Source organism: Trachinotus anak, unplaced genomic scaffold, assembly GCF_046630095.1.
Source record: "Trachinotus anak isolate AG129_WGS33_773 ecotype Australia unplaced genomic scaffold, CSIRO_AGI_Tana_v1 ptg000011l, whole genome shotgun sequence".
In the NCBI taxonomy this organism is placed as follows: domain Eukaryota; kingdom Metazoa; phylum Chordata; class Actinopteri; order Carangiformes; family Carangidae; genus Trachinotus; species Trachinotus anak.
The window spans coordinates 12,394,997-12,411,673 of record NW_027273862.1 but is presented as its reverse complement, the minus strand read 5'-3'; the positions used below and the strand labels follow the sequence as shown (position 1 = coordinate 12,411,673).

The 16,677-nt window shown below is 40.1% G+C and overlaps 2 protein-coding genes and 2 non-coding genes across 5 annotated transcripts; all 4 read right to left on the bottom strand.

Annotated features, from left to right (window-relative positions):
• Positions 1-1,173: 1,173 nt before the first annotated feature.
• Positions 1,174-1,245, bottom strand: trnap-ugg (transfer RNA proline (anticodon UGG)). The gene has a single exon. It is a non-coding gene; the product is annotated as a tRNA-Pro (tRNA).
• Positions 1,246-1,671: 426 nt separating this feature from the next.
• Positions 1,672-1,743, bottom strand: trnap-agg (transfer RNA proline (anticodon AGG)). Its single transcript has one exon. It is a non-coding gene; the product is annotated as a tRNA-Pro (tRNA).
• A 980-nt stretch (positions 1,744-2,723) lies between these two features.
• On the bottom strand, positions 2,724-5,484 carry psmb1 (proteasome 20S subunit beta 1). The gene is made up of 6 exons (XM_071489761.1): positions 5,284-5,484; positions 4,795-4,902; positions 4,449-4,530; positions 3,812-3,941; positions 3,421-3,527; positions 2,724-3,255 (listed from the first exon to the last, which is right to left on the bottom strand). The coding sequence occupies exons 1-6, from the start codon at positions 5,382-5,384 to the stop codon at positions 3,070-3,072; spliced, it is 714 nt and encodes a 237-aa protein (XP_071345862.1). The 5' UTR covers positions 5,385-5,484; the 3' UTR covers positions 2,724-3,069.
• A 699-nt stretch (positions 5,485-6,183) lies between these two features.
• Positions 6,184-16,649, bottom strand: phf10 (PHD finger protein 10). Of its 2 annotated transcripts, none has more exons than XM_071488101.1 (12): positions 16,299-16,649; positions 15,237-15,346; positions 14,666-14,796; positions 14,254-14,337; positions 13,993-14,117; positions 13,715-13,864; positions 13,476-13,585; positions 13,182-13,329; positions 12,880-13,029; positions 8,638-8,746; positions 7,745-7,933; positions 6,184-7,470 (listed from the first exon to the last, which is right to left on the bottom strand). In XM_071488101.1, exons 1-12 carry the CDS (start codon positions 16,368-16,370, stop codon positions 7,373-7,375), a joined length of 1,476 nt encoding a protein of 491 aa, XP_071344202.1. In that variant the 5' UTR covers positions 16,371-16,649; the 3' UTR covers positions 6,184-7,372. The 2 variants fall into 2 exon arrangements, with proteins under 2 accessions (XP_071344202.1, XP_071344203.1); XM_071488102.1 differs by lacking the exon at positions 16,299-16,649 and adding an exon at positions 16,114-16,220.
• Between the last annotated feature and the right edge of the window lie 28 nt (positions 16,650-16,677).

Here is a 16,677-nt window from a genome sequence, read left to right as displayed (position 1 = left end):
GGGGGGGGGGGGGGGGGGGGGGTGTGCCAATACTTCACACAGCTGCACCCCCCTTTTCAAATATGATGACATCATGATGGGGTCTAATCGCCAAAGACTCTCACATCTCTCACTTTTCCTCTCTAGTTTTGACATGGCAGTAAAAATGTTTTCATAGACTCAGAAAGAAGTCTCTCCTGACTGAACTGAAGTTGTACTACTCCTTTAATTCTCTGTTAGACTCATAAATTTGGTGCCTGGTTGCACCTAATAACAACAAGCAGCAGCAACAGTTTGCCATTGTCCAATCGTCCAACGGTGTCTTATGCCCCCTTCTTGTTGGATTGTGCTTCTTTGTGAAAGAGAGGGTAGACTGGTGCTGAGAAAACTAAGGCAAATTTGTATTTCGAAAAAGAAAAAGCTAAATTTGTCCCCACTAAAACAACTACTGGACAAATCAGGACAGTCCTGATGGTGGTGAATCGTTATGGTGAATCTATAAGTGGGAACAATCAACCCAAAAGCAAGACATAATCAGAGAGGCAGGGTTCCTATTTAAGTTTACACATTTATTGGACTACAGTGTGTGAAGAAAGGCAGCTGTGTTCAGCCCCATCACTGTAAAGTGTCAGTCACAGGTTGTGCATGTATGGAGAGTTGCACTCACACATCTGCCTGTTGTATCATCCTAACTGTGCGTACTTGAGGCAGGCTATTATAAGTGTATGTGTGTTGAAAAATGATTGATTTGATTGATTGGTTACTGATCAACACATACAGTTGATTGACTGATTAATTAATCGTTTCATCTCTATTTAAAGAGTTTTCCCAAAGTCTGAAATACAGCATATTAATACACTAAAGATGGTGACACTACCAACTCAAATGATCAGTGGTATAATTACTATCACCAGAGGTAAGAGAAAGTCAAACACAGGAGAGAAAGGAATTTACAGCTGTAACTAACAAACTGACTACGTTAATAGTGCTGCTTACATTACTTATAGGCAATATCAGTATAGTAAGATCTGATCACATAATGATTATCACAGGTACGTGCAAATGTAACATCAGACTCTCCACTCTCTGGGTTTTTAGTTTAAGTTAAAACTTATATCTGCTTGCCTTTTTTAATTTGCCTTAGAGCTGAATGATAGCTGATCAGATCTCTGTGACCCCAGGAGTCAAAAGTCAGGGCTCGTCCGGGATTTGAACCCGGGACCTCTCGCACCCAAAGCGAGAATCATACCCCTAGACCAACGAGCCAGATATTTAAAAATTTTAAACATCTGTCTCTCTGTTTTCTAGTAAAGTCTGCAATTAAACCCTTCAAGTTAGTGTTGTGGCATCTTGGGCTCCACATCTCATACGTTTAAACAGCACCCTCTCAACATGATTCACTGTGTTGTAGCAGCAAAATCAGTCTAACACCTAGTGTTTTCTTCTGTCATGCCAGGACCGATAAAAATGACTGGACACTTCACCCAAAGAGTTGGATTTAGTTTAGTGCCAGTGCTTTGCAGGTGTGATAATGTTTTCCTCATTGGTTTTGTGTGCTTTTTAAAAAAATCTACATATATATTCCTATTAGTTAGCTCAATACAGTAGAGTAATTCACAGGCCTTTTCTACTTTCCTTAAAAGTTTACTGTACAGCAACTTCTCAGTTGTGTGTGACCCCCAGAGATTAAAAGGGCTCGTCCGGGATTTGAACCCGGGACCTCTCGCACCCTAAGCGAGAATCATACCCCTAGACCAACGAGCCTATACATGAAGTCGTCCACATCTGTATTTGTTTGCTGCTGAGACCTGTAATCTAACTCCTCAAACTGGTGATGTGGCGAGCTGGGGCTTCACATGTCATCTGGTGCGACAGCGCCCCCTGGTGGCCTCATTTACACAGGACAGGCAGGGTCTGTGCAGCATCCTTAACGATAGCACAGTGGCACAGGTTAATTAAAATAAAAACAATAATGGCTGGACTTTGAAACTTAGCGACAATGAAAACAAATGCTACAGATGCACAGAATGAATTAGATTTTGTAATGAAGATTCATTTAACTCCAAATCTTCCGCACCCACATTTTGTTTTTACAGTATTTAACCTGCACAAATAGATACACCACAGCACCAGCAGCCAGCCTACTGGTCACATGTTTTTCTGACCGTCAACATGATGTCCCGGTGACCGCGATCACAGGCCCCGTCCTCCCTGCGAGGCCGCGGGGTTCACACACCCGCCGTCCCCGTCTGAAACCCGCCAATTTCACTGACGAGACCCGCCTTCGCCCCCGTGTTTTGTCAAACGTGTTTTGACCCCCAGGGCCACCGTAGGGAAATCAAATAAACGATCGAGTTAAAGCTGAAACTGATATAACCTGTTCAGTCGGTTCTGTTGACCAAAAGTTCATTTTGCAGCTGTCGTACGTAAAATATGTAAATCTAAACTTGATGGGACAAAATTTAAAAATAAATGTACAGTACTGTCCCGAAAAGGCGAGCAGCAATGCTGCAATTCACTAAAACTACTCATGTCAACAATCTGCATTTTAATTTATTCGTATTAGTTCTGGTGTCTTATATTTTATAGAATCTATAAACACATTAATTTGCCTTTTTACCTCTGGTGGCAGCGATTTTCATGCCCCATTATCTTTTTCCTAATTAGTGCAAAACTAAGTGCAACAGTGTAAGTCTGAGGTGGAGTGTAACCTGTGTGAAAACATGTCATGAACAAGCACAGCAGATTGTTCAGTTCTTTACATTTATTAAGAATGTAAAAAGAATAGCAGTGTATGTATACTTCCAAAATATAATGAAAAATCCAAACAGAGGCAGAATCTAGGTATGGGTGAGGGAAGAACCTGCTTCTCAGAACAGGAGTGCTGACCTAGAATCAGGTTGACTATTCACAAAAAAGGAAAATCAACTCCCCAGTAAAAGCCTCACATGAGAGACCACCTGAATAACCTCTGGATCAAAACTCCTGTTTTAAGAAACTTGATGCAAAAGGGCCAAACCAACAGGGTGAATGTGGAAGGAACAGACCAAATAAGAAAGCAGAGGCAGATGAAAACATCATTTTTACTCCTCAGTCCTTCCTCAAAGGTATAGTCTGCTCATCAATGCCCTCCTTAGTGATGACGCAGATCCGAAGGGCATCTCCAGTGTAGACATCTCTCTCTGCAGCCGAGATGAAGACATCTTTGACCAGCTGAACCGCCTTGTCCTGAGTCAGAGGGACATGCTGCACACCCTCCATGTTCTTAAAACCAATCTGTGGGCAGAGCGTGTTGAAAAGAGAGTCAGACATGGATGTACCTTGTCCACTGTGAGGAAACTTGGCAGGAGCACTACACATTTGTTTGTCTGAATAATTGACGCAGAAAAAAATGCGGGATTGTGGCAACAACAGGTTAGCATGCATGTGTGTGTTATCTACCTGGTTGTCAAGCAGCGGCTGTAGCATTGCACTTGCTGATCCTCCAGCCTTGTAGGTGTCTCTCTGGTAAGAGCCCACTGGGTCAAAACTGTACACTGCTCCCTTGCCTACATTAGATATTAAATATTACAAATAAAAACAGTTATTACAAGAGGAAAGTAAAAGCTTTACAGTTTCCAACTTAGACACAGCAAAGATAATGGAATATAACTGCATGATGCAATGACGCACAATATAAGCAAACCACAGATTTCAACAGCATAATATTTACAGTCACCTGCAGTCACAGTGGATTAGAACGTCCTAATGTAACAACATCTTAAACATATTTACAGAAAATCAATACATTACATTATTCTCAATTTTTTAGCTGATGAATTAAAGTACGTACCCTCCTCATCCAGTCCTCCAATGATGTTGTAGACATAGTAGGGGAAAAACCTCCTGCCATACAGGATGGTAGACAACATGGCTGCGATGGCTCCGCTGGTCATTATCTTATTGTTTGAATGTTTGTACATCTGAGAGAGGAGAGGGAACATTAGTTCTGATGTGAGAAACATTGAGCACCCTGTGTCACCAGCTGTAAGTCTTGTAGAAGTGCAAAACGTAAATCAGCGACACTTAAAGAGAAGTCAAGAACTAAGATGACGTCCTTATTGTTTATTGACTGTGGTGACACTGAAGATTATGTAAGATGCTTGTGAAATTAAGAGGAGACCTTGCAAACCAAATATCCATAATGCATACACAGTCTCTAGAAGTTTCTTGTGAGATTTTTAGACTAATTAAAACTGACAGAACCCAACTGTCATCATTAAAAGCCAACAAGAGACAAAAAACATCAGCCTCCTGTGAATTCTGTTTAAAACAGCAGAGCTCAACAGACTGCGCTGGTGTACAAGTAGGGGCAGGAGGAGTGTAGTTAGCAGAGTCAGCAGAAATATAGCTTTTTTTTTTTTTTTTAAGGATGAGACTATTGAGACTATAGAGAAAATGAAACCACAGAAACTGCAGCATCAGCTCACCTTTAGTCTGGCATCAATGATTTTGGTCAGAGTCAGACAGTCACCATGGAAACCGCTGCATCCAATGACGGTAGTGTCTGTCCTGCAGGGTGAGAAACGAGCACAACAATCAGACACTGTCAGACCAGCTATTCCTCAGTCATTCATGTGGTAATGTCTGTGACTGAGGAGCTCGTACAGCGTCAACAGCCACAGGGTAAACTACACTTCCCATCTCACATGAATACTGGCGCTGCAGTGACCACAAGAAACTGACAGAAGGACCTGTGACAGATTGATAAGATGATATAGTGTCTTGTGACTGTTAATTCTGCTGCCCGTCAGGGACGTGACAGTGCAAACTTACAGCTTGTAGCATTTTGGTGAGTCCCGGCTGTGGATTGAGTAGCCTTCACTCAGCCTGGTGTCTGAGGCTACGATGGCGAAGTCTTCCCCGGCAACAGCTAATACAGTTCTGAAAATCAGAAAGAATAAATGACACAACACACATTATTTAATTCATCTTATAAACTACCTCACTTGACAGGAAATGCGCTGCTGTCCCTGGAACTTGCTAACGGAAGCTAAGCTACTCATTCGAAACTGAAACTGTGCTACTAGCCAACTAATCTTTCCTTTTAAACATCCGTGGCCAATAATGTTAAGTTGCACAGTAAGTCATTACAAGAATGTCTTATTTTACGGACCAACAAATCCTGCTCTGTTCACAAACTTTTCATTTAGCGTTGCCTTTGTTTTGTTTCCGTTTGCTGAGACGGCTAGCTTGTTCGCACAGTCCTGGGGGTAAATGTTAGCTGGTAAGCTAACTAGCCAGCAGTTGGAAACTCAAACTCACCCTCCGTTGAAAGCGTACGGCGAGAACCGGTGCTCTACCGGGCCGGTGTAATGATATTCCTTCATCTTCCCAGAGTCTCCAAAAGACTGCGCCGAGAGCATCTTTGACACAGAAAGATAACAGTGTTTCTGGACAGTGTTGAGCTTTCTGCCAGGTAAAGTCGCTGTATCACTGCAATATGGCAGCCTCTTCTTCTACGGTCTGCTCCCCCGCCTGTTCAGCCCTACCCTGCACCAGAGCGCCCCCACAGTGTGTTTCTGACAGACCAGGCCCCGTCAGGGTGAGGCCTGCGTGAGGAAGGCTTTCATCAGGACCAGAGTTACAGATGTCACCATGCAGCACTGGGTCCTTCTTCCTATTTTGAAAGGAGAATATTAAATATAATAAAAGCAGAAGTCAAATAATTGCATAATCCAGATCTGCAGATCGCTGGACTGCAAGTAAATCTGAGACTTCAGGAGACAAGTGATGACAAGTTTAATTTAGTTATCTGCACAACTGAATGCATTAAAATTTGATGACATCAAAACCATAATTTTGGAGGCGAAATTACTTCAAATACTTATCAGTTTCATGTTAATTGTTTACTCATACATTCAAGGATCATTAAAGGCTCACACACAGCAGCCAGTCCATCTAGTAATAGTGAGCTTGAAAGCTTTATTAAGATGTTATATATGTACAGCCAGTATGCAGCTTCCTTTTCAGTGCACTAAAGATTATTTTGCTCGTCAGTATCAAAACTGTCCCGGTCATACCGTTGAGTTTTTACGTATTCTAATTTGAAGGTTTTGTTAATTAAAAACTTAGGTAACACATTTATACACAACTAAACTGACTGCAAATTCATTTAATATGGTACACATTACACAAAGTGTACAAGTTACAAAAGAATGAGTCTCTTTTTTAGTAGCTTTTATTGAAAAAAAAAGACACTTCAGAATTCAGTGACAATGACATTATTAGCAACAAATATTCCTTAAACAACCTGCTCATTGCAGGACAATACAAAATAGAGAAGAAGAAAAAATATGAATACAACTTATTTTAAGGTGATTGCAAAAACATTATTAATAATAATCATCATCATCATCATCATAAATGATGGATGCCAATTCAATTACAATTTTAAGTAATTACAATGAGTGGTTACATTTTTGTACAATTATCAAGAGTGAAGGGTTGAGAAACTTTATTTTGATAAACAAGACTCACACAAATACCTGAAAACTGCAGCAGCTGTGGATCTACCGCAGCCAGTGTCTATTACATTTCATCACAAGCACCATGTCATTAGGTAAGACAAGACTATGTTTAAATAAGATTGCTCTTTACTGGCCTGCCTCGTTAAATAAACATTTATTAAATGGTTGTTTATAAGATACAAAAAATATAAAAATGGTTTGAAACCCTGATTGTTTCAGTAGTACAAGATCAAAAGCACCATTTCTTCAACTGAAACAATTTCCCATCAAACAGTTTATTACTGTAGGAATGTTAAGAAACTACAGGATTCATTGATTTGATGAAGTAGGAACACACTGATGCTGTTAGTGGTTCACAGTTTAGTGCAGCATATCTGGATGGATTTGATTTACAGTTAAGCTGTTAATATTATTTATGTATGGTGTCTGAGGTTCAGCCAGTCAGCCAGTCTCTAACATGACAGAACAGAGTTGCTACGCTAAAGTTTATGCCTAATCTGGGTTTTTTGAGCGCATGCATTTGAGGTATGACCACGTACATTATTTAAGTTTGGCTTGAAGATAGGACACAAGAATTCAAATTACAGGCCTGCCTTACTGATGTTGTCAGAACTTTCACAGAAAATATTATTGTCTGTTTTCTAGTGTTAAGGTCTGTTTAAAGACCTGTAAGTCAGTTACGAGTAACAGCAGGTTGAGATGGGCTAAAACCTTTGTTTATTTTTGGATCACTATCTGGACCTTTAAGTTATTCTCTAAGAAAGCTTTTGAGAAAAATGACAATGTGGTCTTTTAAAATTTTACAGCTTCTGGAAATGACTGAAGTAACGACAGTTCATTTGTGTAGAATTTGGCCTAAGTATTATGGTTAAAGATGTCGTTGCTCATTTATGAGCTGACTTGGACTTCTTAGGTGTTTTGGCTCCTCCCTTCTTCTTGGGTGTGGTGAAATCTTTGTCGCACACTTCACAAACCCAAAGCCCTGAGAGACAGAGAGGTTGAATAAATAACTATGAAAAGACAACAAGAAATACATGTTTAAAAAAAAACAAAAAACAGGCAAATTAAATTAATGTCTATAATGGAAATTATGTGTATTCAAGTCTGCTTTTTTTCTCTCTCTTGTAGTGTACCCAGTCACTGAGTGCAATGCCCATCAAGACGGTAGTTCAAGTCAAGTAAGTGGTTACGTATCTGTCTGCCCATCAATCCACCCCTGCACATATCATGTACTATATCTATGTCCTGCCACTCACCAGTAGGAATGGAGTCCATGCCCACGCAGAATGTGTGGTATCCTCGGTCACATTTGTCACAGAACATCATCTCGTCCTCGTGGTGGGGCTGCTGGCACACGGTGCAGGTCTTACACTCCATACACTGCCAACGGTACGTCTGGATAACACATACCAGCTCCTCACTCATGTCCAAGCAGGACGGGTGGCCTGAAGATTAAAGACACGGAGACACGTGCACAGAGGCAAACATGCATGCAGGAAGCCGGAGACGCACACATATCCAAGGACAGAAATAAATACACAACACATACACACACAAGCAAACACAAAGACACAAAAAACAGAGATAATGTGAACAGGCCCACCCATCCACATGCACACACAGGTGAATACATCATCCTGTTGCTTTGGAAAACCTCAGGATCATGACAAAGACAGAGCATCTGGAATTGTAATATTGTTTTGACTGGAAAGCATTTGAAATATTTTAGGTCTGTCTAATAAAAATAAATAAAATTGTAAATCTCCCATGTTTGAAACAGCCTTCAGATGAATAACTGTACTGACATCTGTTTGAACAATATATGAACTTATAGTTTTACAGCAAGTGTAAATCATTTGAAAACTGAATTACACACATGTGCATCATGTGTATATAATTATATACAGCTACAAGTCTTACTGTCTAAATGAAAACACTACAAGGCAGAGTAAACATTTGGCGGAAAATATAAAATGTACTTAAACACTACCTTTGACTCTATGCAAAACACATTTGGCACACAATATGTTCAATTCTGCTGCTGTTATGTAGCCAATTCTGGAGATTGTTACTAGACTTAACCACAAAAAAAAAGACACCACAACAAAAAGCAGGGAACTGTCCTTTAAAATTAAGTGTGTGAACTTACCACTGTTATCACATTGGGAGCAGTGAATCAGAGCCTCTGGCTTGCCTTTCTTGTTGGCCTCTTTACCCTTCTGGCAAATGCCACATATAGCATTGGGAATGACCTTAGGCTGCAAGGGCAGAATAATGCTATAAAAACCAATCACACATGGGTATCCTGTAGTCATGGACAACAAAGTAGTTCAACAAATGTTAAATGTCTGGAGAAAAAACAAAAGGACCACTAACTTAACTAACAAGGGCTTTTCCAACTTTCAGAGCACACTATATGAATTAATGTTGACTGGTTTATACACTTTAAACTCAAAAATCAATCACCTGGTATCAAAGCTGCCTTCAGACTAAGTTTGATGGCACTGAAATATATCTCAGGGTACAAATAAAAGAAAGACGTATGGTGTCTAACAGACCTTCTTGCAAGCATGTGGCATTTGAAATCTACAACAGATTTATTTTCACTGTGATCAACTTGATAGCAGACTGATTTAAAGGATCCTGCAGTGCTGAAGAAAACATCTTTGATTATCATTTAAGAATGTTCAATGGTATTTGACAAATATTTATCACTTGTCAATTTGAACCAATATGCTGTCAGACACAAGCGCCACTTCTTCCTCCTCTAAGACTTTGAAAACTTTATTTCTCTTCTTTAACTGTGCTGTATAAATATGGATATCTGATGAGTTGCTTTCTAATGAATGTACTGCGTTTTCACAGAGGACAGAACGGAAAGAGCCAGAGCATGAAGGAGACTCTGGGACATTTAAATCAGGATGTCCCACGGAACTGTTGAAAAATTTAATTGGAAGCCACGCAACACTTTAAGGTCGCAGAAAAAATGAGTAGATGATTATTATATTATTATATATATATATTATATTATATTATATTGACATTATATTATGATATTATAAACATTGTGATTCAAACTTTTTGTGAGTCAGCAAAATTGACTAATGAAACAAAATTCAATTTTACAACTAACTCTATGACACGTGTTGCTAGAACCATGGCTCAAAAATCAAGGCCTGAATCAAACCATGGATTTGGAGAATCGTTAGACCCCTACAGGACGCAGTAGTATCCCCATAATTTACAAAATCTGGACTCAACTACCAAAATTGCCTTTTTTTTTTCTGTTTTTCATGGACAAAGCCTTTGTTTAGCCTGCATCATGTCAGGTTACTTCTAACTCCTCAAGATATGGTGAGACATCCTCCATTAAAATGTCCCCTGACTGGAAAAAACAGCTAAAGGTACAAAACTATGGGTCAATAAAGGGCACGTACTGATAAAATCCAAGAAACAAAGGAGAGAACTAAACAAAGACAAAGACAGCAGCAGGAAAGGGAAGTAAGAAAAAGGACGAGCTGGACACAGTCCCCTGAACTGCTCGCGCAAATTTTCACATGTATTCACTATGCATATGTACATATACTGTATATTTCACCACCAATTCCCCTGTAAAATTCAGCTGTTCATAGATTTGGCCTGGCTAGCATTACTGAAATCATTAGTAAAAGGTTTGGCCATATTGCTACCGTGAACTGCTAATGCAGTGGTGGGCACATGAGTCGCTTAGGTTACTAGCAGGGCCCAGCCAACCTGTTATTAGGTCCAATAAGTCTGTTTCATGCCTACACAGTCAAAACATCTCTTCTTTGGAAACATCTACACGGTGAAATTGAAAATGAGCAATTTATGAGGCTTAATCCAGCTAGTTTGAATAAGTTTTATTCTAAATCAACTAAATTTGGACTTGAAATACTGTATTTTATGCACAGAAAAGAGAAAAAAACTTTCAACATTACATATAATTTCAGACATTGATGCATACATGCAGAGGGACAGTGAAGTGGGAACTTATACTGGCTGACCACACACTCACAGCTAGATTCCACTGATTTTAGATGAGTGGATCAAATGGTATAAATATCTTGTTTTACTTTTATTGACATCTAAGTATTTATGTGTCTGCTATCAAGAGATTTCTATAATGTAAGGGATGAGGTCTGTAGCCATTGCTACAAACTCTGCTCAACCTTACGGCTGTACTGAAAATCATGGCTCTCAAATTCAATATGTCTGACAAACAAAATAACAAAATCTTCTGAGCACCTTCTGAGGATCAAACTAGCACAACACATTCTTGGCTGGACTAAAGAGCTGTCTGAGTCACAAATGGATGGCAAAAATACTGACAGTCAGTATAATCTGCTGCACATGATGTAATTAATGTCATATTACTGTTTAAAACTGCATCACAGAGTGAACACAATTTTTTTTTTATCCTCGTAATGTCCTGTCTATGTATAAGCTACAGAAAGGCAGTGGAGCCACAGCTTTCACATCAATTCTAACCATTAACCTAAACATGCCATGTTCATGGTGCAACATAGATTTAATACGTATGTAACATGCAACATGTATCACATCTGAAAAAAGCACTGCTGCAGAGGCAATTAGTCAATCTAATTCCAACTTTGTTGTTCATAATTAGTTTTTATTCATGAGCTGTTTGTGAAACACCACACTACTGAAAAGCTTTAGAGTCTTCACCAATCATGAGGTCACCATTATCCACTGCACATACTGTAGATGGTAGCCAGACCAGAGCGAAGTAACGTTAATCAGCTAGCAGTCTGCATCACTGCCTCAAAGTTTTCCTGTAACATGTTGTGTCTTTTGTGGAGACATAGGAATAATTAGAAATCTGTAGACCTCTCATCTACTTTTCTGAAAATGGGAAAATATATGAAATATCTACCACTGAAAAAGGGGCTGGCACATTTTAACTCTACGGGCATTTTACTTTGGACAATTTAACAGTTACAAAATCATGAATCATACCTGACTTCTGTATACTGAATTACAAAACAGAGATGCCTGAAAATTGTTACATTTATAGCTCCTTTTGTACTCATCGCAAATTGATACAGTACAGGGATATTAGGTTACTGACTAATTCCAGTTATTTCTGGCTACCAACATGCCATGCCATATCTGTAGGCTCAAGAGCATATGCAAAATGATCTGATGGATAAAGGTCAATTCAAAGTTAAATCAAACTTAAGCACACTGGAACTGGTAAACAAACACTAGAAAAGGACCATGCCCACACCACAAAGCTGAGCCGAACTCAACTGGACTTACCCAGGTCCATCATACTCTTAATGGTAATAAAGCAGTATATTTTTTAGGTGTTGGGCATTTTCTTCTGCAGGGTCGAGGATTGGAAAAATAAATAAAAATCAAAGTGCTCAGCACGGTGGGCTGTAGGGAGCAAGACTCCTATAATACTATTTGCCCATCTACAGTGCCATATTTAATATTTCTTTAAAATGACTACTAGAGCTACGCCATGACTAGCTATTAAAGAAAGGTACACTGGTGTGGGGCTTGTCCAGCAGAGTCCAAATCCCGACAGAAAGCATGCAGACTACTTCTAGCTCAGCTCAGCAACAGTGTGAACAAGGTCAGCAAGTCCTCAGGGACAGGTAACGACCATGTCAAACAGCTGTCTGATACTTCTTAAAATATTAACAGTACATCACATGGTGTATAAACAAAACATATTATTATACCAATACACACTTTAAACATGAAGGTTAAGTGCATTCTACACTTTAGATATAAATTTTAAATTCTCTAGTGTTAACATCAACTACTTTAAAAGCAACCACAAAGTGTATGTGGTTTATATTTTCTATATCAGAGTAACAAAAAGACTTTTCAAAAATGAAAAAGGAAAACTAGCAGCCAAAACATCCACTTACTTGTCTTGGAAGTATCTTTTTTTGACAAGTGAGGACAGACAAGAGGTATATTGAAGACACTCAAAAGGAAAAACTTTTAAAGTTCAAATTTGTCTTCGCCGAAAAAAAAAAAGGTGAAAGTGCAGTGAAAAAGAAACAAGTGAACTGTTCCTTTAAAATGTTCTTATTGCTCACAGTCTGGTACAAAGGGGAAAAAAGGCCAAGTGGCAATCATAAAAACAAAAATTGAAGACAGGACCCCCAGTGTGTGTGTCTGTGTGTGTTTGTGTATGTGTCTGTGTATGTGGACCAGGTTATCCCAGCTGAAATGCTGACAAACTGTAGAAGCTGGAGAACAAAGTGAAGAAAGCTAGGGAGGGGTGGCGGGATGGATGGAGTAAGGGAGTGCTAGTAGTAGAAAGAGGAGGAGGGGGTAGAAAGTGCTGCTGTTGTTGTTGGAGAAGAGTTCAGGTGCTTTTGTCCTCTACCTTGTACCCGGGGGTGGCTTTGTGGGCTGAGTGGCGCAGGCTGCCGTCTTTGCCCGGGGTGGATGTCCTGTCTTTGGCCTTGGACTTGTGGCCCTGTCCACCTCCTCCCTCCTGGCTTTCCACATCTGATGTGTTGCCTGAAGAACTGTCCTGTGGAGAGAAAGACAAGAGGCTTAAGAGTAATGTATACTACTATATTTTACTGTAGAAACATGAATCAAGTATAGCTGATGTTAATGATGGGGGTAGTGATCTGAAATAGGCTACTGTGTGGCTACTATAGTAGCAGTCTAATGTCTTACAGATGAGTTCTTGTTCTTTTTGTCATCTTTGCCATCCTCAGCATCGTCTGAGTCGGGCTCTGAGTCTAGTGCAGGGAGTTCTGGATCCAGTGGAGGCTCAAACAGAGCGGTGTTCAGCGGCAGGTATCGCAGCTCATTAGGAGAGTACCTGTCATCCACAACACAATGATGCATCAGGGCAAAACATTCAGTGCAACAATAGAAAATACAGCCTATGAACCTATTCAGAAAACACCACAAGTTTTGAGCTGATTGTCTTGCAGACAAAGGCATTAATCTAGGTGTATACTGTACCTTTTGTAGTAGTCTTGAAACTGTCCTGGTATAAGAGCCACAGGGTAGGGCCCTGTCTTGGTCAGCTCTGGAGCCAGCACCTTGAACCTGCCCTGAGGCACCTGGATGATCTGAGACAGCACACAATACACAATGCATCTCAAAAATTTGGAGTCTCCTATGTTAAAACACACCCAAAACTACATTGTTGAACGAATCCATGCAAAAACACAGATCATCTACATTCAGGTTAAACTCACATGTGTCTGGAGGTCAAAGTAAGCTCTCCTCTCTTCCATACGCTCCCTGTTGAAGTTACTGTTGAACTCTGCTGCTTTTTTTGCTGCCTTCTTAATGTACTCAGGAACCTTACTGGCCTCCACCCTCTGAGGATTCTGCTGTTGCATTTGCTATGAAAGGACAATGGATAAAGACACGTGTGAATTTTCCTCAAATGCATTATAATAAAATATACAGTAATGTCTCATTAATAATCAGCCCTAAGTTCTACATGGGGTTTCTGTTGTTTCTTACTTACAGAGTATTCTTTAGCTATTCTCTGTCGCTCTCTCTCCTGCAGTATGACTGAATACTCAGAGTGTTTGGTGGGATACTCCTTTATCATCAGATCTATCACCTCATCGCTCCGCAGAGCTGTCAGACCTGGAAATTAACAAAAAAACACTTGCATGAACAAATATTACTCACAGAAAATCACATCAAGAGGCTTCCTCGCAAAAGCATTTTGTGCACTGCAGTGAAACTACGCTTCACTTGAGTTCTGGGATTTGGTTCTTACCCAGAGTGCACTGTGTCTCAGTGATGACGTTCTGTTCACGCAGGTAAAGTTTCTCTTTGTGGGACAAGTCTCGCCTCTCCATATCTGCGGAGGGACAAGAAACAACATCAGAACATATGTGAAGAGAACAGTATCATTACAGCAGTATGGCAGTGGATGAAACATGGTTACAAAGGCAGAGCTCTAAACAGTGAGACAAGTCCACCCTTTCTCAGTGCCTATACTTGTAAATGAACAAGTATTATTACTGGAATGGTTGTCTTCTGTAAATGTGCACAGTGCAGGGAAGGATTTACATGTTAAAATACCATATATCACAATGTTAAAATATAATACAATTATGTCTTATAACATTTTGTCAGCAATTATGAACAGATTGAGTACTACTTTAACATTTTTCTCCAGTTCTTACCAGGGTACTTCCTCTTGAATGATGTGACCCCCAGATACTCGCTGACCTGCTCCTGCAACATGTAATACTCTCCGGTGTCGTCTGGTGGCCACTTGTACTCCGTCAGGTTCTCTGCTGGGAAATATGTTGGGCTGGAAGGTTGAGGCGAGGGAAAAATAGCTTAGTTCAAACAAAATAGTTCATTTTACTCATGTTACCCATAAAAGTTAACCACAAAAATTGTAATTTATTTCCGTTTGACATGTCTTTACATTTGAATAAATTCATGATATAAGAACATTATAACCCTGCACTTTGTTATACTGATATTAATTTACTGTACTGTGTGTTAGGATGGACAGAGGGTGTCGTACGCTGGACAGATTGCAAAAGAAGCAGATTAAACATGTCTTTCACTCTTAATAAATACACCAAAAAACCTGACAATGGAAAATTTTCAATCAAAAATGATATAACACCAAGACTTTGTGAACCCATTGGTAATTAACTGGTTAGGAAAAAAATGCTGTTAAACATTTTAAGTCAGCACTCTGCAAGTTATTGTTTCACGCAAAGCACCACGCCAACCTACCCAAGCTCTTGGCTAGAGGTGTCGCAGCTTCGAGAGCTGTCCCCTGAACCCATCCTCCGTCTTTTGGGAGGCTGGCTACCATCATTGGACTCCTCCTCTATTATATCCTCCTGCAGAAGAAAAAAAAAGTAAAATTTTGCCCATAATAATGTGATGTTAACAACCTGTACGCAGCATGCTGTCATCTCTAGTTTTTCATTTACACACATAGGGGCAGGTTCACAGGTTTTCTTCAGTATTTCTTCCCAGAAATCTGTTTAGTGTAGTACTAAAACATCCTCCTGACCTACAACCAGCATCAGTGGATGGCAGTGGATAGACTGAATCTCCCCTGTGGTTTTTTGGATATCCTCAGATCTCAGTTTCACTTCTTCTTGAACCAAGAGGCTTCAGGCCACATTGTTATGTCTAAAATACAGATCTGCAACTTCAAAGTCATCTTCTCCTGCAGGTAGGGACTGGAAAACCTATTCACCAGTTATCTAGTTACCTGCATTCAAATGAAACCAGACTGGCTCTGGTTTGGAGCTCAGGGTCCTGTCTGTACAGTGTCCCCTTTTCAACAACATTAGGCTGAATAAAATTAGAACTGTGCGTTTAGAGTATTTTTCTTCTAACCCTACATCAATATCAAACCTATTACCTCATCATTTATTGACTGGATGGTGTAATTAGAAGTAACCTATTTATTAAGCAAATACAACCTGTGATTCCTTGAAGAACCATAGAGTAAAGTAATGACTGGCAGAAGGAAAGAGCACAGATAACTGCAATCACAATCAAACCACTCATAGGAACGTATTACACTTTTTCTGACTTGGACTTTAAAGAAAAGAACACGGGTTCCTGTTCACAAACGCAACAGAGAAACACAAACCATCCCAAAGAGGCTAACGATTCATTCATCACAGCTGAAAACAAAGGAGTGATGCTAATGTAGCTAACAATTGTCAATCATGGACGGAGGCAGCCGTTAGACGGCCAGCTAGCTGTTAGCTAACCACGCAGAGCTCCGGAACACAGCTATTTGTGATTCGTGTTTTTACGGAGTATAAATGTCACCTTAATGGACTGTGCCCCGGGAGTGGCGGGGTTGCTATCGCAGGGCGGTCTGACGGGGAGCACCGCAGCCATATTTCGCAAAAAGCCCGCAACTGAACTAGCGCAGCAGCCGCTTCTTCGTTGGGCTCCTCCTTCCTGTGAAGTATTGTGGCTGTTAACGACCGTTTAGTTACAAAACCGCCATCTTCTGGACTGGAGTGTAGTAACTCGTTGCGTCTTAATTGTGATTAGTATTAATATTCTATATATCATTTGGCAAATTTACATATTAATTAAACCAATGCTGATAATAAATATTCGACGAGTGGGGTGGAAAGAGATGCAGCTCTCTCCGGTCTCTCTGGATGTATCCGAAAACTGCCGGTTCACAGTGCCACTC